The sequence below is a fragment of the Lemur catta genome, chromosome 5 (genome assembly GCF_020740605.2).
Source record: "Lemur catta isolate mLemCat1 chromosome 5, mLemCat1.pri, whole genome shotgun sequence".
In the NCBI taxonomy this organism is placed as follows: Eukaryota; Metazoa; Chordata; class Mammalia; order Primates; family Lemuridae; genus Lemur; species Lemur catta.
Window position 1 is genome coordinate 62747281 of NC_059132.1, and position 22269 is coordinate 62769549.

At 36.4% G+C, this 22269-nt stretch overlaps 1 protein-coding gene across 6 annotated transcripts in view; it reads left to right on the top strand.

Moving 5' to 3' along the window:
- Positions 1-22269, top strand: part of CARMIL1 (capping protein regulator and myosin 1 linker 1) — a 302767-nt gene that overhangs the window by 228610 nt on the left and 51888 nt on the right. For all 6 annotated transcript variants that reach the window (XR_006735315.1, XM_045551918.1, XM_045551919.1 and 3 more), the window contains 3 exons: positions 8426-8601; positions 11517-11604; positions 13872-14021. Coding sequence is in view for 5 of the 6 variants with exons in the window: in XM_045551918.1 (XP_045407874.1) it covers positions 8426-8601; positions 11517-11604; positions 13872-14021 (414 nt within the window). In the remaining variant the exon portion in view is untranslated. The remainder of the gene's footprint in view (positions 1-8425; positions 8602-11516; positions 11605-13871; positions 14022-22269) is intronic.

The window sequence follows — 22269 nt, forward strand, 5'->3', positions numbered from 1 at the left end:
TTTAATGGCTGCTTGGTGTTCTATTATATAAATATACCAGCATAATTTATTTTCTAATTTCTGATTATGTTAGAGTCAGTCCCTATAATTGACCCATTGCTAGGCCAAATATTAATAGTACATATGTTTTATACTTTCATAGATATTTACAAACTGCTGTCCAGTAGTACAAGCAATTGCTTATTTTGCTATATCCTCTGCAATACTAAGTATTTAATATTTCAATATTTTTCAATGTAAACTGGGCACACTGGCATGTGCCTGTTGTCCCAGATACTCAGGAGGCTGAGGTGGAAGGATTGTTTGTACCCAGGAGTTCAAGTCCAACCTGGGCAACATTGTGAGATCCTGTGTCTCTAAAAGCAAAACCAAACAAAATTTTCAATGTAGTGAGTAAAAAATAAAAATCTCCATGTATCTTTTGGATTTCTTCAATAACCTAGTGATTCATCAAGTAATTTTATCATCCATTTGTATTTCTTCTTTTGTGAAGTACCTATTCATATCTATTGCCTAATTTTTTTCTTTAAAATATTTGTAAGCACTTCTTACATACTAAGACTTGGCTGGCATTTAAATCAGCATGAAACATTGCAGCAAGACCTGCACTGTCAAAGAGCTTCAAATTGTCAATTGTTATTTCAAATGGGTCTAAATCACAAATTGTCCCTTATACCTTTGGTGTCCATTTCCTTTTCATCTCATCAAATTGTTGAAATGGACTCCTGCTGGTCTTTCTTAGGAGGGAATAGAAGGCAAATATTGGCCAGGTGTAGTGGCTCATGCCTATAATCCTAGCACTCTGGGAGGCTGAGACAGGAGAATTGCTTGACGTCAGGAGTTCAAGACCAGCCTGAGCAAGAGAGTGAGGACCCCCCCCCCCCACCCCCGTCTCTACTAAAAATAGAAAAATTAGCTAGACATCATGGTGGGTGCCTGTAGTCCCAGCTACTTGGGGGCTGAGGCAGGAGGATTGCTTGACCCCAGGGGTTTGAGATTGCAGTAAACTGTGATGATGCCACTGCACTCTAGCTGGGGTGACAGAGCAAGACTCTGTCTCAAACATAGGAAAAAAAAAAAAAGAAGAAGAAGGCCAATATCTAAAGTAAAAGACATTTGAATTTTTAAGAGCCTGAAATAATAATATAAATATATTTAGGACCCAAAATATTTTAGTGTAAATAGACATTCCCTACATTTTTTTTTTTGATGTTGACTTCTCTGACCCCTTGTTAAATGTTACCAGTTCTCCATTCATCACTGCTTTCTTATTTGCAAGTATCATAACATGCTTTTCTCTCATTCTCACTGCCTCCAAGTTCCCAGGCCCCCAAACGCTTGTTTTTTCCTGTTCCCTACTCACTTGTTTTCATTACTTTCAGTCTTTCTGAGTCTCAAGTTTCCTTCCCTTTGGGGATGTCTGGCATGAATCAGAGCAAATCCTTAACTAAACTTCTTAATTAAATGTTACTTATTAATTTTCCTTCAACTGGGTATACATTTAGTTTTTGATACTTTCAGTAGACTATAGACAGTTTACCTCCTTTCTGTTTCCTTCCAATTTACCTGAGAAGTGAACATCCTTTTGCCATTAAAAAAAAATTCCCCATTCGTCCATTTATATATCCTCTGATGCATTGATTTTCTTAAAATTATGTAGGAAACAATATATTTTTAATATAATCAGTATTCAGTTTTTTACTAAACTATTGTTGTCATTATTTATTTCACTGCTATTATAGTATCAAATTTTCCTGGCTAAAAAGATTCTTTTTTCTATTTCCCAAATTCCCTAAAATTAACATGTGTGTTAGCAAAAGCTAAAGTAGATGCATTATTTTGTAAAACAGTTATGTTATTTTGTAAAAATAAGTTTTTTATTATATTGAATAGGGGAAACAAAAGAAAACCAGCAGCTTAGCAGGCCTAGATTTGTGTCCTGGTTTTGCTACTACCTGTGTGCTCTAAGCAAGTTGTCTAACTTTTTTGGGGCAGGTTTCCTGGTGCAAGATTGTCTTAGTCTCATATTTGTTCCAGCTTTAATATTTGCTCATTCTGTATCATGGCCAGTGATAGACATTTTGAATATTAGATGAGAATAAGTTCAAATAGCTCTTTGAGCCATCTTTCCAAAGTGTTATTTCAGAAAACAAAAGAAATGGCCAGATAAGCCACCTCCTTGCAAACTTTCTGGAGCAGAAGAGGGCCATAAGTTTGGAGAAATTCTGTCTTTGAAAGAGGTGATGTTTTCTCTGGACTGGCTTGTTTTAGGTGTTTTTAAAAGTCTAATGCTCTACCGACTGAGCTATCCGGCTGTCTTAGGTGTTTTTAAATGACATCTCTCCTCCTGTTTTCTCTCTTTTGATCCTAACATTTATTCCTGGAGTAATAGTAGATGAACAAGTGGGATTTAAATGTTTTAACATAAGGAAATTTTCATTTTTCCCTTCTGGACTTAAATTTTAGGGTATTTGTTTTGGCCTGGCAAATTCTTGATTTCACTCAAGACTTCAATGGTAAAATACTTCACTGGTAAGTTTCAGATTTATTTAGGATATGAGGCCTGAGGGGTTAGGTGGCATTTTTTTCAACTATTATTAACTCAGTTTGGCCAGAAGAGTTCTCTGAGTTTTCTTTTTCTACACTTTATATTTTCCAAAGCAAGAGAAAAGAAGATTTCAGGGCACATCAGTATGGAAGTTGTATTTGCTTGTAATGAATTACAGTAAGTTATTGGCTCACTGCAAGAATATATAAGGGCTGTCTGAAAGTATCCAGCCATGTAACATGTTCTCGTTATATTAACAGTGGCTGGATACTTTCTGGACAGTCCTCATATGTGTGAGTATAGCTGCCGTGTGAAGGATGTTAATCCAATTTATTTTACAAATATCATGCAGGTTTCCTAAATACCACTAGTTATTTATTTTTACAGTTAAGAGATATAGACCCTTATAAGTGTCAGGAGGGAGATACATGCAAAATGAAATCTGATTATCACATTTCAAATACAGGCCTGTTCACTTGACATTGTCTGAAGGTAGTAAAACACACAGAGACTAACAAAATGAAGAATATATAAGAAAAGTTAAGGAACATGGATAGAATGAGAAAGTTTAACATAAGCCTAATTTAGATTTCCAGAATGAAAGAAAAGAAAGAATAGGGGAAATTAACATTTAAAGAGATGGTGGCTGAGAATTTCAGGGATTGATGAAAGACCAGAATATTTTGATTCAGGAAGCCCAGCGAAGCCCAGCGAAACCCAGGCGGGATAGATAAAAAAGCAAATCCACATCTAGAATCATCATAACGAAAACTAAAGAACACCAAAGACAAAGAGAAGATCCTAAAAGGAGGCCAGTGTGGGGAGGCCTTTTTTATTATTTAAAAAAAAGACCAATGATAAGACGGATAGCTCACTTCTCAACAGTTAATGGAAGCCAAAAGACAATGAAATAATATCTTTAAACTTTCGAGAGAACATAATGTCAACCTGGAATGATATACCTAATGGACCTAATTTTTAAGAATGAGGATAAAATTAAGACATTTTTATCAAAAGAAAAACTAAGATAGTTTACTGTCACTAGTCTACACTAAAAAAACATCTGAAGGATATACTTTGGAACAAAGGAAAAATTATCAGAGAAAGAGAATCTGAGCTACAGAAAAGAATAATGAGCAGGGGAGATGCCAAATATGGGTAAATACTAATAGAAACATTGACTAGATGAAACAATGATATTAATGTGCTATAAAATTTTAAAAAGCAAATAGAATACTAAAAGTGAGCACATGAGTCAGTAGGGAATGAGTTAAAGCAGTTAAACATCCTAGTTTTATTCTAGAGAAGAGTTAAGAGCTCTACATTAGACCTGCATTGTCCAGCGTGTTTCCCATTAACTACATGTGGTCATTTAAATGAAAATTAGTTAAAATTAAATAAAATTAATTCAGATTTCCATTTGCACATTTCAAGTGTTCAATAGCCATGTGTGGCTAGTGGCTCCCTTATTGGACAGCACAGATATTCCTATCATCTCAGAAAGTTCTACTGAACAGTATTGCTTTAGACATGAAGTAAATATGCATGTTAAAATTTCTGATGTAACCACTAAAACAGAGGCACTAAATTAGGGGTTGTTTGGCATGCCTAGAGGAGCATTAGGAAATAATTGGGCTATTTTTAGTTGTCACAATTACTGGCATGGGCAGCTGATAGTGATTCTAAACATCCTGTAATACAAGGTTCAGTTTCACACTAGAATAATTGATCTCACCCAAGTTTTCGTAGGTCTGGAATTTTTTGAAATGGGGGAAAAAGTATTTCTTTTAAAATCAAGAATAAGGGAAAGATGTCCATTATCACCACTTCTATTCAGATTTGTACAGAAGGTCTTGGTTAATACAATATGACAATAAAAAACGAAAAATAGAATTTTTAAAAATTGGCCATAATTTACAGATTTTATGATGACCTACATAGAAAACCCAAAAGAATCTGCAGGTAAGTTATTGAATTAGTACAGTAAGGTTTCCAGACATAGAGCAATATGTAAAAATCTGTTACATTTCTATGTATTCAGCAACAATTAGACAATATCATTAAAAATAGTCACCATATAAAACAGCAACAGAAAAATGTAAAGTATCTAGGAAATAATCAAAGATGTGTAACACCTCAATGGAGAAACTTAATTGAAAGACTTTAAAGAAAGTCTAAAACAAATTAAAACATGTGTCATGTTTATGGGTAGGGAAAGTCATTGTCACAGATGTCAGTTTTTCCTAAATTTATCAGTTATTTAATAACAATCCTAATAAATATTGCAACACGTTTTTAATAGAACTTGAAAAAGCTGTTTCTAAATATATGAAAAAGCAGTGCTCAAGAATATCCCAGAAACAAGAAGAACAAGAAGATTGGCAGTCTTTCGCTACCACATGTTAAGATTTATGATAATTAGGGCAGTATGCAGAGGTAGATGAACCAAAGAAACACAGAGATCCCAGAAATAGACTGTACATATATACAAACTTTAGAAATGACAGAGGTAGGATTGAAGATCAGTGGAGAGACTGTTCAGCACCCATGCTCAGTGAGTCCCTGGGCCTGCAATACTTTTTATATGTTCCTTCGGGATTGTTCCCAGAAATGTGCTAGGCCCTGGGGATATAGGGTAAGACTTCACACTTACCATTAAATACAAGTTCCGTATCTAGAGTCTGGTGACTCTAACTCTCCATGAACTTTCAAAAGTATATGTAAAATTGAATAACTAATTTTTCTGGATGAATATTCATCAGATTCTCAAAGGGGTTCCTTGGCCCCCAAATGGTTAAAACTCACTAACCTCTTGACCATATTAAACATTTGCTCACTGAGTTTCCTACTGGATATTATGACATCAACTAAGAGTATGTGCTATCAAATACAGTTTAGAATATGAAGGGAGTAGGGGGAGAAAGAAAGTTTTCTCAAAGAGAAGTACTGAGCTGAATATGGGGGAGTAAAAATGGTGTATTCTGGCTACAGAGGGAAAAAAGGAGGGATCTATGCTAAGAGAATGGTGTGTGCCAAGCATGGAAACAGAGCCTGGATCATGTGGGGAACCACGACTGTAATTAGATTATGAGTAGTTATAAAGGAAATACAGGGATATGGCAAGGAATGAGGCAGGAAAGGTCTGCATCTACCAGATACATTTCATGGGTTTTTATTCTATACTAAAGAATAATACTTTTGGCATATTTCCACATTTGTGGAAATATGTAGGAGGAGATTTAAGCTGTTTTGGAGAGAGATGTGGTGGAAAGGATTGAGGTAGGTCATGTCTAGGGAGACTTGCAGATTTATGACCTAGTTTGGTGCCATTAACTTAGCAAGAAAGGTTGATTTTGCTGTTGTAGTTGTTATTGTTTGGGTGGGGGAGGGGAGGACAACACATATTGACCTTTCCATGGTGGAAGATCCTGGTGGCAAAAATTTCGTGTGCATATTATTATCATATGTATTATATTGGTGATTGTAAATAAGCATTTGGTTGAGACTCATTGGAATATAGGTAGTAATTGGAAGCCATGGGAAGGAAGACCAGGGTCTGCTGTGCAGAGGGCCATGGGACTTGGAAGGATGTGCTGTGATTCCTTCTCCTCTTTCTCCCAGCCCTGCACACAAAGTCTGCCCTGGCTGCCTTAGGTACCCTTGATCAAGGGAACAGAGGAAGAAACTTGTAGGTAATGAAACAGAGAGGAAGGGGACATTACTTTGGCCACTGATCAGGGCATTAGATGAGGATGGACAGAGTAGGAAACAGAAGACATGAGTCCCCATCTCACCAATTTCAGTAACCAGCTGAGTGACCTTAAGCAAGTCACTTATCTCCTCTGATGCTCAGTTTTCTCATCTGTAGAATGGGGATGCTAAACTCTACCTTCACTTTCAGTATGTGGATCAAAGGAAATCATGGATGAAATTATTTTGTAGAGTGTAAAGTGCCTTATTACACTGTTGATCAGTGTAGGAGTAGAGGTGGTGGTAGGGAACTAATGCTGAAATGTCTGTTGAATTGAATGCCTAAGGCAGCCTGAATTCCTTTTTACAGGGTCAAAGTTATGTAATCATGGATTTGTACAGTACAAAGAGGCCTTAAATAAATAATTGTATAGGTGCGAATGCAGAGATCTGCAAAGGTTATTCACTTAATGCTTCTCAATTAACATTCTGCAGCATTTTCATGTCAGGGCTTACGCTGGAAGCCAGGCCTCTTCTGTTTAGGTCAGGAGTTCATTTTGACTGAATTAGCACTGTTATGCAGGGAGACCTTTCAGAAAGTAACTAATATGTTGATGAACATGACAGAATTAAAACAGAGTATTGATACCTGAGGTTGTTCTTATCAGTAGTGCTGGACTACTACTCAGTCTGGAACGGAATGTGTTTATTCTGATGCCAAGGAGGAAAGTAATTAGCCTTAAACTGATTTATTTGTATCTCTTGCAGATGGTTGGTCTAGGAGCTTTCTTGAAATAATGTAATAATTCACTGATTATTCAACCAGAGTTATAAGAGGAACAGAACACTGTCAAAATGGGAATGGCTTTTGGAAACTTCTCAAGTGGCTGCCTCCCATCCTCTTCTCCTGCTTTCTACACGATCCTTATAATCAGCCTGCTACTGTATGGCTTATCCTGCAGTGTACTGAGAAATTTTACTAATGGGATTGTGCTTTGCATTTGAGTATGTGAGCAGATCGACCTCTGTACTAGTCTTTCAATAATAGTGCTTCATTGGTTCTTGTTCACACTGGAACAGTAAAAAGATCCAAGCCTGGCTTTCAAAAACTAGGTTCTTATTATGAATAGAGCCTTAGAAATCAGATTAATAATAATATCTGTGATATACTGAGCTTTCATTGAGTGCTAGAGACTCTACTGAACAACTTACGTATGTAATATTATTTAATCCTCAGTAACCTTATGAGGTCAGAACTTTTTTTATTAATATTGCCATTTTATAGGTAAAGAAAGTAAAATTGTGAGATCAGTAGCTTTGCCCAGTGTCACTCAGCTAGGTTTCATATTTAGGTCTGACACTAACACTGATGCCCTTTTCCCACTTTTCAGCTATATCATCCATCTCTGGCAAATCATTTAACTTCCCTTAGCTCACATTCTTCACCTATAAAATGGACATCACATGAATAGCTGTTTTACCCATCTTCACAGATGTCGGAAAGATAAAATGTGCAGAAACATTTTTCAAACTCCAAAGTGTTATATAAATATGTTTTGACCATTACTATGAATGTTATTTTATAAAGTGCTCCGTAAATGTTTTTGTTATTATTCATATTGTTTATTGTTGTCATAATAATTATTTTACCTAACACTAAGCCTTTTATTTTTTAAAGAGTAAAATTGGCTGTAGTTTGCTCCAGCTATTAGAAGACAGCAATTGAATGCCTCCCTAATTTGAGGTTTCTGTGATTTGCAAAATCTCACAAACATTCCAATCTGATATATTTTCTAGGGATATATGTAACTTTATTTTCGAGTCCCAGGAAGAACAATCAGATGTGGTAAATTATTGTATAAAGGCTTGTTATTTTTGTATTTTTCAATCTTCCTGTTATTGGCTTTGTGTTAAGTACAGCTGCCACACCGTAACGCTTCAGATGCCAGCGTGAAGCTTGTGTGGTTCTGCCAAGTGTCTGATTTAAAGTGATTACCAGAGATCAGCGATCATCTAGCAGTCACAAGTCATGCCAGGGCAGCTCAGAATCCTTGGTTGTGCCCCGGGACTCTATTGTGTCCCTGTTCTCTGAGGCTCAGTGTCATATATAACCACCTTTCAGTTTTATGGCGGGCGCCTCTGGTGCAGTGTCATCATCTCTTCCCCTCCACTTGTGCTGCATTGCAGGCTTTGCTTGAGTCCATGGTTGATGCTGCCGAGAATCTTTGTCCCAATGTGATGAAAAAAGCCCACATTCGACAAGACTTGATTCGTGCCAGCACCGAAAAGATTTCCATTCCACGTACCTTTGTAAAAAATGTCCTGTTGGAGCAGTCTGGAATTGATATCCTTAACAAAATTAGGTAGGTTTATAATGTTAATAAACCTAAGATCTGCAGTTTCTGTGAATGCAGTCGAGGCAGTTGTAAAAAGGCTTATTGTTGGCTTTATCCATATATAATGTGTTTAGGCATGTTTAACAGGCAGAGACTGTATATAAATATAACTGTGCATAATGCATAGGTTTTTTACATTTCCAGAATAAGATGATCACGTAAATGCCTGCATTACTTAAGAGCATAGAGTTATCTACCCTCTTTAAGAGCTTTATGTTTAAGAGGGGGGGTACATGTTTGTAATCCCTATTTTCTGCTTCTGACGTTTATCTTTCACCTTTATAAATGACTAGCTTGAAGACAGAGATCAATTTGCTGTTGTGAGCAAATACAAAGCTGATAAGTAGGCAAAGAGGCCCACTCTGACCTTACCTTATTTTCCTTCTGGGTTATTTTGGTGGGTTTGTGATACCATGTATATGTTAGTGGTGCCTTTGGGGTGTTTACATAAATTTCTGTTTGAAAAAGTTTGAAAAATATGACAAGATATAAATATTTAGAAGCTGTGATTACTGGACACTTTCCTGAATTTTTCCATGGAGACTGATCACCAGTAGTACATTATAGCTCGGTTATTATGAGATCAGTTAATTCTCATAATGTTTCTTAGTTGGGGAATCTGATTACTAAAAACCGATTTCAGAAGCATTTTTAATTTCCCACTTTAACCATTTCTGAATAGTGATAAAAATATTTAGATGTAGCAGGAATAATAGCTCCTGTCTGGAGAGTTGGGAGTGGTTTTAACACATAAATGACAATCCATAAGGAAAATGAGAATCAAAAACAAAATAAGCCAAAAATTATAGTATCAACTCTCTAGATATCAAAGGCTGACAGCCTTAAAGCTGTTAATAGATTATGTAGAACTTTGAGGACTTAGGAGTCCTGCAGTAACTGGATGGTCTCAGGTCTAAGGTATAGCTATTTCTTTATTGTTTTTTGTTTGTTTGTTTGTTTTAATAAAACTTCTAGAACCTATTCAGCTGAACTTAAAGCAATTGGAAGGACTTGAGAAATTAAGAAAAGACTTTTAGAGAGAGTTTGTAGGACCCCATAGATTAGCGATTTTATGAACTCTTGCCCTTGCTTGGTATGCTTATGTATCTCGGTAACCTGTGGTTTCAAAATTTTTATTGAAGGCCCTTAAATATTAAGGAGAAAAAATATATTGGCCACTATTCTTTTATAATAGTGGGTTCAACCACCAATAGATCAAACTCTGATGCCTTTACTGGAGTATCAAATTCTGTCAAATATGGTCACTTTTAAATGGGCAAATCCTGAAAGTTGAACAGAAATGAACCAATTTTATCCTCATTGACTCCTTACTTGGCTGTTTGTAATGCATTATACTGAGCATTGAGAGAATGAAAATATGCACACCCACACATGCATGTTTGTATATATTCACATACATGTGTGCACATGCAGGTTAAGTTGATTCATTTCCTCTAAAACTTTTGCAAACTGGAAGCTCAATAAGGAAATATAGTACCCAGTAGCAAAATAATAGAAGAATCCTGAGATATTCAAAAATAGTTGCATTTTTGAGATTCTGTCTTTTTCGGTACTACAATTTGGAATAGATAAACCACTCCTCCCCACCTTCAACGAGAGGGAGAGAGAGACAAACTGTTGAACCTGTAGTTTTACAGTTCCCAAACACACCTAAAAATAATCAGAGGAAGTATTTACAATTAGATTTCTATGCCCCTCTGGAAATTTGTGATGGGACCTAGCAATCTGTATTTTTAATATGAGACCTGGGTGACTTACCAGTGGACACCTCTGGGGAATGATAAATGAAGTATGAGATAAACCAAATAGCTGGTGAGACCTTGTTTCAGGGATGGGAATTAAAGAAACATCCTTTTATCTTTAGCCCAGAAAATTTTTACTGTAAGGTATCAAAGAGTTTGTGCTTCTTATTTTTCTGCCCCATAATCAGAAACCTTCCTGTGCAGAGAAATCTCCATACAAATGATTGCCTTTAGGTTAGCAAGATTTTTCCCTGTTATAGAAATATACTTGCAACTTCAGCTTACGAGACAATATTGGAATATGGGTATATATCTCTTTAGCACATTTACCTTCAAATATATCGTGCGTTTATGTACATTTGTATGTATGTGCATTAAGGTATTCCGACTGAAAACACACATGGAAGTTGAATTCTTGGGAATACCAAATTGTGAGAATGCTAACTAAAATACCAGCCATCTAACTGAAACCTTAGTGGCTACATCTGTTTATTGGTGAAAACTACAAGCCACTTTGTTATCTGAGGAACTTTCTGAAGTCAAGCAAGAGGCACCAAAACCGAAAATTTCAGGAACCTCTGTTCATAAAAGAAAAGGGTACTGTGAATTTGTAACCATTCAAATTAAGAAAGTTAGTCAAAGCAGAAGCAGTGTAATATGATGCCATTTGATTGGTGAGAAGTTTTTTAAAAGGGTGGGGGATATGCATATTAAAGCAATAGCTGATTTAACAACTAGGCTAGACTTTCTTAATTTACTCCAGCCCACATTTGTTTTCATTTATATCAATGGATGAATTGTTCCTCACACATGGTACATCTGGTTCCCATTAAGTTTGTCTCTATTCAGATGTTTTTCATTTCTACCATTAAACCTTGGGTTTTGAAACTGCAGAGGCAGGTTGAAATTGGTGAAGAAAGTCTGTTACCTGTGTGTTTATGGGAGTGTTTAAGGCTTATTTTTAGAAATCCTTAGCCCTGTTCACACATTCTTATATTCCAGTATTCAAAGAGAGAAATGGAATCACAGTTGACCTTATCAGCATAGCATTAGGGGTGGATGATTCTTTTCCCTTTGCACATATTAAAATGTTACTTTATCCTTTTGATTTTCACATAGTGAAGTAAAGTTGACAGTGGCTTCCTTCCTGTCTGATCGAATTGTGGATGAAATCCTGGATGCACTCTCACATTGCCATCATAAACTGGTGAGTGCTGTGCACATGCTGGGCAGGACCTCTGGTTTCAGCTCTGCTGAGATATAGGATGGCCTCCAGCATGGGGGTGTGGTTTGTTTTCTACATTTTACTCCTTTGCAGATTTATGGATTAAGATCTAGTTTTCTTCATGGCTCTTTTATATCACTTCTAGCCATTCTGGAGCATGTTACAATTTCTCAAAAGGGAATGACAGGGGAAAGTAAAAGTGATCATATCCAAAAATCTTGTTCATTTATAATACATTCCAAAAGTTTTGGTAGGAGATGATGTTGAGACTGAGGTCCAAAGTTAACATTTTTAGTTTATTTAATGTATCTGTACTCATTTTGTTGCTGTCTGATATGATTATTTGAGGATGGACTGTTCTGAAAACATGAGGGGAAATGAAACATTTGGAGTCTAAAGAAAGTCCAAGAGTAGAATGGGCATAATCTAGTGATAGCTGCTGACTGCCCAACAGATGCGGTGCCTCAGATATAACCAAGGTGAAAAAATTAATTTCCTTCATCTAGAAACAGGTTCTATATCCAGATAGGGGACTTCTAGTATCAGTGCATATGAAAAAATATATCAAAAACTTCATGTTTCTCAAACTTAAGGAAATTTTCTGAGGCACAGATGAATTTCTTCAAACTGGTTGTATGTTATGTCTGAAAAATATTAGCAATATGATACAGTAGAAATCTCCTAAGCAAGTTAAAACAGTGTTCTAAGAAAAGTTTTCAAGTTAACTGTGTAGGATGGAGATATCCAGTTTCATGGCATTGAATTGTTGGGTGATGCTGGAGAATACTGAAATGAGAGGAGCAGCAACAGCTTTTTCTACATGAAGCAGAAAAAATGCATATTTTGAAAAATTCATTTGAGAAAAATATGTAAGATTGTCTCCTAAAATTTAAAAGAATAAGACAGACGTCTCTACGGCCACTACTCGAAGTATTGCCTATGGACCGGAGCTAGCCCACTGATGGCTCCCCAAGAAGCAGCATTGAGAAATGTCTCGAGCAATTTGACATGGCCACAATATCCAAATACATGTTATTTTTCTAATTTTTTGTTTTTATTGTATCTTGTCAGTATATTGGTTTGTGTCAAATTGGACATATAAAAAACTGGTTCGTCATCACATTGAATTTAAGAAGCACTATTCTCTAGTTCCTGACATGGTAAAGACCTACATCAATTCAGTCCCTTCTTTTTTTAATAAGCACAAGCAAAATCAAAAAAGCATCATTTTAGAAACAGTTTATTGATAACCCATAGCTTCAGGAACTGCCTCAAAATGCTCAGGTGATGACACAAATACTGGATATTGTAGCAACATAACTGCATGTGACAACTACACTGAAGGTTTGAATTTTTCACTTGTTTGCATTTGTCCTTTTTTGAAGAATTTACTCAGAGTACTTTTTTTAATAATTGAAAATGAATTGTGTGAATGCACTTTTGTTTCAGTTTGAACTTCATTTTAGAATTAATACTGCTGATTTGGATTATAAGGAAAGAGATTAAATACTGTATGAAGAAAATAGTATCCTCAGAATGAAACTTTGTTTTCAGTGACATTCAGACACCATTTTCCCCAACTTAAATTTAGAAGTGTTCACAAAGTTTTGATGAACTTGTCAACTGGTTCTCATCGTTTCAAAATAATTAAAGTTCCTAGTGTTGGATCAGTTTAGCACTGAAGTTTTTAAATTTCAGCCCACTTTATTCTACCTCTTACTATCTAATTTTTAATATTTACCTAAAGTATAACACTGCACTGGAAATTAATATATCAAATATGGTAATCATTATATGAAAACAATGAAAGCTAGCAATAAATAAAATTTTGTTACTGATTTCCCTCCTTTTAGTCCTTTAAAAATAACGATAGTTGGAATCATTTTATTTCCTTCAGATACTTTTAAGCACTAGATATAGGAGATTCCTTCAGGGGCAATATCAAATAAAATTAATAAAAAACTATTTTATTCTAGACTTAGTAGTGTCCTCATTTATTAAGGGAGGTTTGTAATTTCTTTCTTAAAACACTCTGCTCTCCAAAGAAAGATAATAAAAGAGGTAAGTTACTCTGTTGTAAATTTATTAAGAATTGACCTCTAGGAAAAGAAAAGAATTGGCATTAACCACTTGTCAGCATAGTCCCCCGCTGCGCCATCTTGTGGAAGACATCTTCAGGAGTCCTGCTAAGCAGCTCTTCTCGTGGCTCTGAACTTTAAATTCTCCTTGTACATGTCTTGACCCTCTAGGCCGACCATTTCAGCAGACGTGGCAAGACCCTTCCTCAACAAGAGTCCTCAGAGATCGAGCTGGCTGAGGAGAAGCCAGTTAAACGCTCCATCATCACAGTGGAGGAGCTAACAGAGATAGAGCGTTTGGAAGATCTGGATACCTGTATGGTAAGACACAGCCTTTGGTGGTATCATTATCCCAGTTGGACTGTGCTATTGTTTTTCTAAAAATGTCCCACTTTTTGAAATCAGACCAAACAACCCCACCCGTCTCCCCCAACCTTCCAAGACAATTCTTTCAGAAACTTGTTGCCATGCAGAGGCTGCTAATGAAGCTAATAAAACTTAAGCTTGCGCCCCCAAATTTGCACAGCCCCCTTCTAAGGCCCTGTAGCCATAGTAGACAAAAATTCCTAAATTAATTAGGAGAAATGGATTAAATAACTTCTAAAGGTCCTTTGTAATAGGAAAATATCTTTAAATAAAACTACAAATAAGCTATGTAAAAATGGGAAAGGACTTTTTCTCAACTAAAATATGTAGGATGACTATCTATTTCTTGGTCCTATCATTTTTTTCTCTGTTGCTGTTTACTGTTTTTTTGTTACACAGTTTTTTAGTACACCCTTGCATTTGGGTTTCCTGTTTAGATGAGATTCTGTTTCATTCTGTTTCATTCTGTTCACTTGATGTGCTTTAGAAGATGGAATACACACTGAAGTGTTTACTTAGCAGTAGGTCTTCATTCCTTACCCATTTCTAAATTTCATGTAGTGCATCCATCTGGCCCTACAACTAAAGGATTTAGGTTGTTGATACTTTTTTACTCTGAGGATAGTTCTACTTCGGTCCTTCATTATTTTAAAATTTATATTTATCAGTATAGCTACTTCTTACTTTACCATGAAAACAGTTGTATGTGCCCATTTAATACTCTGGGTTTCAATATGTTTATGTTTTCCTGAAATATTTACTTTTTAGTAATTCCTTATAATCTGAGAGGATGGTAATAAGACTAGGTTTAAGTTACTTATATACCCAAATGTTCCGACATTAGCTTTTGATTTTAGTAATTTTTAGATGCAGCCATTGTTAAGGAATAGTACTTATTTTTATGGCCAATACTATTTTTCTAGCCTGGAAGACAATGTAATACATTAAGAAGTTTCCTTATGTATAAACTGCTAATATCATTTTGTAAAATATGTAAATAAAATAGTCAAGTACTCTCCATGTAAAGCCTTGTTATAATACAAGGAGAATTACAAATAAAGCCTAAAGTATAATCCAAGATTTCAAGTAACATTCTAATATCACTAAATAAAGCTGAAAAATAATTTTTATGTCACTATATAAATCTACAAATATATTTGATCTGTGTGGAGAGAGTTATCAAGTTTTTGAAAACTTGCTTGTCCAGTACATTGCAAAATGTATATTTCATAAGTATTTTAAATGTGTTTGCATTTTGAGGCATTGGAAGTCACACACTATGTTATCATAGGGTAATTGTCCTGGAGAGCTCTGAGACTAGCCCTAAAAGAAAATAATTAATAGGAAATAGATTTGAATTAAAAATTTAAAAATAGCTCTACATATCACGTTTCCTGCCAGAATTATTTGGTGACGTGTGAGCTGGAAAGGGGTATAGGAAACACGAGCTAGTGAAATATATTTTGCTGGGTTTGTTTATAGGTGATGCAGTTTGGGATGAGGGAGAGTTGGCTGTGAAAGGTTGGCTCAGCCACTGTAACATCGGTTTTAACTTGTGTAGGCTTTGTTTGGAAGTAAGTTTCTTTTGTTTGATTGATTTGATTCTGTGAAAGAGAAAAAAAGGTTGTTATCTTTAAATAAAGCGGATGGGATGAGGATAGTGGAGAGGAATCATTTTTTAAAATGCAGATGCAGGACCTCCATGAGAACCTAAAGGAAAGGCATGCTGCAGGCACACCCCACGTGGAGAGCTTCCATTTCGTAAAACATCTGTGTTGTCACGATGCATAAAGAGGCAGGAGTAGATGTAGATCTCTTTGAACAGAACTCTTAAGACAACCCGGGTTAGGAGGGTGGTATTTTTGTGGTTCAGAGGGCCAAGGAGGGTAAGCAGTGAGGGCCAGTCCTGAGATGAGCACATGTTGAATCCTAGGGTGAGGAGCAGGCCCCTGAGTGTTGAGGGAGTGACAGAGAAACCCAAGACAGAGCTCTCCGTAGAAAAACAAAAACTGAGATGAGCAGACTTTTTAGTTGTGATAATGGGATTTTTTGTCTAATATATTTTTGTCCTCAATCATTGTTCTAACTAATAAGTTGTTAAGTAGTAGAAAACTAGAGTGAAGTTTGCTGTTAGTTTAATGAAAAAGAGTATTTTTGTGTAAAAAGGGCAAATCAGTGGGTTTTGTACTGTAATGATTTCCTCTGTACTCTCAGCCTAATTGTCAATTCTAAGCCACCCAAGATAGCACCATTTACGTGGCAGCAGCTATCCCAAATGCAGGGATCTCTCTCCTAAAGGAAATACTTTCTGAGCTTTGAGTATCTTATTCTAAACCAGTGGTACAAGCTCACAGCTAACTTGGAAGGAGTAGAGCATTAGACTGGTCTTTTAAAATTACCTGCTCTGCCTACTTTCATAATCAAAGTAGCAAATCATTATTGTTTTTCATTGATGTCTATTACCAAATATTTCAAGTTGTGATCCTCATGTCGTGCCGTGGGGTGGGAAAGGGGAGTTGTATATTTCAAAAGGAGGGACATTTAATTTGTGATGGTTTTCTAATTTTCTAAATGAGTGTATGCATTTTCCTTGGCAGCATTTCTATCTTAAGTGATCCAGAAAATTAGAACACAAAAGTAACTGTTGTGTGGAACATTTCAGAAGCACAAGTACATAAATACATGCATGTAACCTTACCCTCATGGAATTAAAAGCCCCTAGCAGGTAGAAATTGTGTCAGAGATGGAGCTAGAATTTGATTGCTTTGGGTGATGTTGTAACTTTATTATTACCTAAAGTGTTTTTGTAATAGCCCAAAGAACTATGACACTTTCCCGAGGGCATTCCAAAGTAACTTTGACACATCACCAACTTTCTATTCACAGATTTAAGATTGTTGACAGATCCTGGCACGTTTTGTCCAGGATGTTCATGACATCTACTAAATCCATTTTTGAACATTTCTTGAGCAAACCTAGTAGAGATCTAGCCACCTCTTTTTTCTCTGCCCTTGGATTTCTAATCTTCATGTTTTCTTCCATTTCTCCCTGGTCCAAAAGTCAATTCCATTTCAGAGCTTAAGTATCTTTAAAGAACCAGTAGTAATAATTGCACTAGGGAAGGTTTAAGGCCATAAGTTAGGCATAGAAATTTATGTTAATTTGAATTTAAGGATTACATTCCCGGAGTTGGAAACAATAATCCATATGATTGATTTCTTTGAAAAGAATTCATCACTTAGTCAACAACTATTAAACTTTTCCTTTGACTAAGTGAGGGCTGAAATAAGAATGATTGAGTGATTCCATGGGGCCTGTTATCTGCCGGAGGATGACCAAGCTTCTAATCAAACTTAATTTTATAAAGTTAAAGAAAAAGGCTGTTCTTTTGGAACAGAGTGTCAGAAAGAGGATTTTTTTTTTAAATTTGTCTCCAATAAGATAAATTATCTTTTTCTTTTAACTAGTAAGAAACTAAAAGGTAATCTAGTTCACCTGGTATGATAAGGCGGTCAGGAGAGGATCAAGAACTATTAGAATAACCTGTGGGGTTTTTCAGCCTGTATCCACTCTCACAGCCCAGAGGTTCACTCTGTCATCCCTTTAACTCCAGGGCAGGAAACCAAATGGTTTAAAAACTCTTCTTCATTTTTTAAAAACTTGTATAACACCTATGACATACTTGACATTCTAAGCTTTTTATTATTGTTAACCAGTTGAATCCTCATAATAACCTATGAATAATTCTTACTTATATCTTCTATTTGACAAATCAGTAAACTGAGGCAGAGAAAAGTTAAGTAATTTGTCCAAGGTTACCCAGGCAGGCATTTTGGTACCAGACTGTGCGTTTAACCAGCCTTCTATAGTCAGTATATAGATTTCATCTATGGTATTTCTTACAATCAGAATTAAATTTTGCATTAGATTCAATTATACTGCATTGATTTCTGTAAGATAGGCACTTACTAATCCCAGATGAACAGTGTTATATAACCATACTGGAAACCTGGAGTTTTTAAACATTGTTGGAAAAAAAGCATGTCAAAAATCTGCCATGCTCCATTGTTATGCAATTATTAGAAGTGACTTTGCCCACTTTTGGTTTACCTGGAACAATCTGTGTCTTTCTCTGTGTTATTTTGTTGGTGACAATGACTAATTAGCTTTCCTATATAGTTTTTATCATTTCAACCCACATACCTTATATGTCATGCTGAAATGTGTATTTCTTTAGAATCTTTATTCATAGACCATCTGTTCTTCTCCTGCAGTCAGGTGCTCTTAGGAAATCAGTATTCATAACTGTATCTTTCAACTTATTGGCCCTTGGGGTATTGAAGGATGCAGTTCTACTGATTAGTTATCTCTAAATATTTAATTTGTCACCATTTATAGTCTACTACGTTTAAAAAATAGCAGAATTTGGGGGTTTAGGGTAGTGTGCCAAGTCAACGAAGAGCCAGTGTCAGCTCCTTTGGCATAACTAGTTCACTAATTGTATGTAATTCTTTCAGTTATTTTAATGAGTGTCATACCCATTTTAAATCAAAAGATATTCATTCATAGAAGCACTTCATCTGCCTATTGCTATTTCCCAGGAAAAGAATTTTAAAAGACTTGAATTATTACAGAATATGTCTTTGTGAATCCTGTCTCCAATAATAAAATGGCAATTATTTTTCCTTAAAAAATTCAACCTCAAATTTCAGTATATAATTTTTAATCTTTTTTATACAGACTAAAGACCTTTTTCCCTGCAGGAGACTGAGCAGACTTCACCCCTAAAGCCCTAAAGCTCCCAGTAGGAAACAAACTCCCGACAGAGAAGACGGGGAGTACTTAAAAAAATCCCTCCATAAAATGACTTCAAACATTAACCAGCTGTGACTAGTCAGGTTATTCCAAAACCAGCATCCACATTGAGCATCTGATTTGTTGATTGGAAATGGTGATTCTTATGACCTAAGTTTTGACATGTAATGATAATTATAAGAGACAATTTTGGTCTTCCCTCATAAACTGAATTAAAAAAATGACTCTGATAACCTGCAGGTTTACAAAATAGAAACCATGCCATTGATTACTTGTATGGGGAGGGGGAGTGTGGATGACACTGAAGTATACTTACACTTTCCTTAAAGAGAAAAACCTTTTATGCCCATCATGAACTGCGTTTAAAAAAAAAAAAGAAAGAAAAAAATTTAAAAATTAAAAAAAATAGAAAACATTTTTAATGAAATCCAAACTAATTAAGTCCTTTACAAGCAATCACAGATTTAGTAGAGCCAATAGTACATAAAATAATTTCTCTAAATTCTCACTTTCAACTCTTAGAAACCTCATGTTTTCAATGTATCACAATTACATTTGCTTCGACAAACTTTTTCTTATGTTAAAAAGCTCCAAATTATCACTAATTGCCAATTGAAATCAAAGACCAAATCCCTGTAGGATGAAAAATTTTCTTTTTAATTTCTAAATAAAACAATATTCAAATTGGAGAAAACAGGGATATTTCCTTTAGACACTAAGAAAATACTTCTTGTATATATGTGTGTGAAAGAGCCTGTCTAAAGAGGAAGAAAATGGGAGGTCCTTAAAGAGGGCATGTTTACCTGAGTGATGGGATAAGGGAAAAAGCTAGAAGAAGATGGCTGCTGGCTCTCAAAAGAGCCCAGGGGACAAGACAGAAGTACTTAATGTTGGTGAAGTCTTAGGTAGTGGTGAGCTATCAAAAGACCTCTGAGCCAAAAATACAAACCAGAAGGCCATTCATTTTTTCAACAGATGCTTATTGTTGATCCACTGTGTACCAGGTAGTTTTGGCTTCTTGATAGAAATGTAAGGCGAGTGAACCAACATATCGCCCACCAAGTTTGCTGTGTTGAAGGGCAGAAGTGGCAAAGCTAGATCTGGTGGATCCCAGAACTGCCATCTTTGTAAATCCCACACATGAATTTGCTTGGATGTTGAAAGATAGGAGTCTACCACTGAAATGAGCTCATGAAGAAAGGCTTGAATTCGTACGGGGTACATCTTTCAACCCTTTGGTCAAAACCTACTAATGAGTCATGAAATCATGTAATGTTGTGGCCAGGATTTTAAATAAAATGATCTGAAACAAAGTATCAGATTATATGCAATGTTTGTTTTACACACATGTACATATTAATTATTGGGGTGTGATATAAAATACAATTATTAGGGTGTGATATTTCATACAATGAGTTACAGTCAAAAAAGTTTGAGAAACTTTCATCCACAATAACTCACTTCACCTGCTGTGTTTCAGCCTTCCCAGAGTACTAAGCACAAAGCAGCTCCTTGCACCGACCTTATTCTTTTCCCTGCAGAGATCAGGTCTCTGGGAATGGCCTGAGCAGAGATGCAGAGGTGGAAGAGATTTGGTACCCTGGAGAGTCTCTGCTAAATTGACTCACCCCTTTTTCTTCATATTGTTTTGAGCCCCCATAGAATTGCGTTTCTGAAGTGTGCTTTTGCTTTATGTCATTGATCATTATTAAGTACCACTTTAATAAATAAGGAGAAATTGTAGGTCATTATAAGGAGTTCCAAGTAGTTTGCAGTTAAAATGAGTTGTCCTGTGACTGTGCCTCACTTTGGTACCGTTAGTTGAGAGGCTCAGAGCTCAATGTGCATTTGACCTATAAAAAGTGTTCAGTATTTGAAGAAGTAGAGTTTGTTGTGGTCAGCCATAATCTGGCTTCATTTTTTTTCTTCTTTATCTTAATTTACTCATTAAAGAAAAATCTTGCTGTTATTTATGGTTCTCAGCTCATTTTTTGGATCGAGGTGGTTATACATTAATAAAGTGAAATAGGTCGGGCACAGTAGCTCACACCTGTAATCCTAGCACTCTGGGAGGCCGAGGTGGGAGGATCGCTTGAAGTCAGGAGTTCAAGACCAGCCTGAGCAAGAGTGAGACCCCATCTCTACTAAAAATAGAAAAAAATTAGCCGGGCATGGTGGTTCATGCCTGTAGTCCCAGATACTCAGGAGGCAGAGGCAGGGGGATCACTTGAGCCCAGGAGTTTTAGGTTGCAGTGAGCTGTGATGACGCCACTGCACTGTAGTCAAAGTGACAGAGTGAGACCCTGTCTCAAAAGTAAATAAGTAAAATAAAGTGAAATATTAAATATAGTGGGAAAGTGCTCTGATAGAAGTAGGTAGGTTGCTATGGAAACACAGAGATGCAGCACCCAGCCTGGGGGAGGGGCATTGTCAAGGAAGACTTCCTGGAAGAAGGTTCTAAGCATCACACCTGGCACATAATAGGCCCTTGGTAATTGTTGGTACCATGAGAGGTGGCATTTGAAAGAAAATTTAGCTGGGAGGAAAATGAGTAAGTAAATTTATCAGAACAGCACATATAGAGGCTTGGAGTAAGAACAGCATAATTCAAGGAACTATTGTAGTATTATGGGATGATAGGAATAAAGGGTAGGAGAGAGGATTAAGTGAGGAGGCTGGAAGGGAAAGCATGAGCCATATCACACAGAGCCTTGTAGATCTCACTAAAGGGTTTGCTTGTTTATTGTTTACTTGTTTATTGTTAAGGCAGCAAGGAGCCACTGCAGGTAAGGAAACTGGAAGAAGGGGCAGGTTTTGGTAAAAACATACTAGTGATTTCTGTTTCATCCACGCTGGGACTGAGGCGCTTACAAGCCCCTGGTTGAGATGTCCAGGAGGCGACTGTGTACTAGATTAACTCTGGAGCTCGGGGGCCAGGTCTGAGCCGGCGGTCAGCCGTGCCCACGGAAAGCCACAGTACAGACGTGCCTGCCATGTTCAATTCCCAGAAATGGTCACAGCCTCTTTAGGTCTACCAGCACTTTTCTTTTTCTACATTTGTGACATGTATCTCAATTTATTAGTACCTTGAGCCACAGGTAGATATATTCAACTTCCTACTTCACATCTCCAATTAACTGTCCAACAGGTATGGCAAACTCAGTATGTCCCAAACAGAATCATCGATTTTTCCTCTCTCCCCTACCCAAGGCTTCACCATCCAGCTTTGTGACACCACCTTGTACGCTGCCCATTTGTTCCTGACTCCGCCTGACAGTCGCCTCCGTCTCTCTTTCCTTGACCGTTCATGTCTGCTGCTATTCCTCACCCAAGCCACCTTTGGTTCTTGCCTGGACACCTAAAACAGACTCGTACTCTATTCCCACCT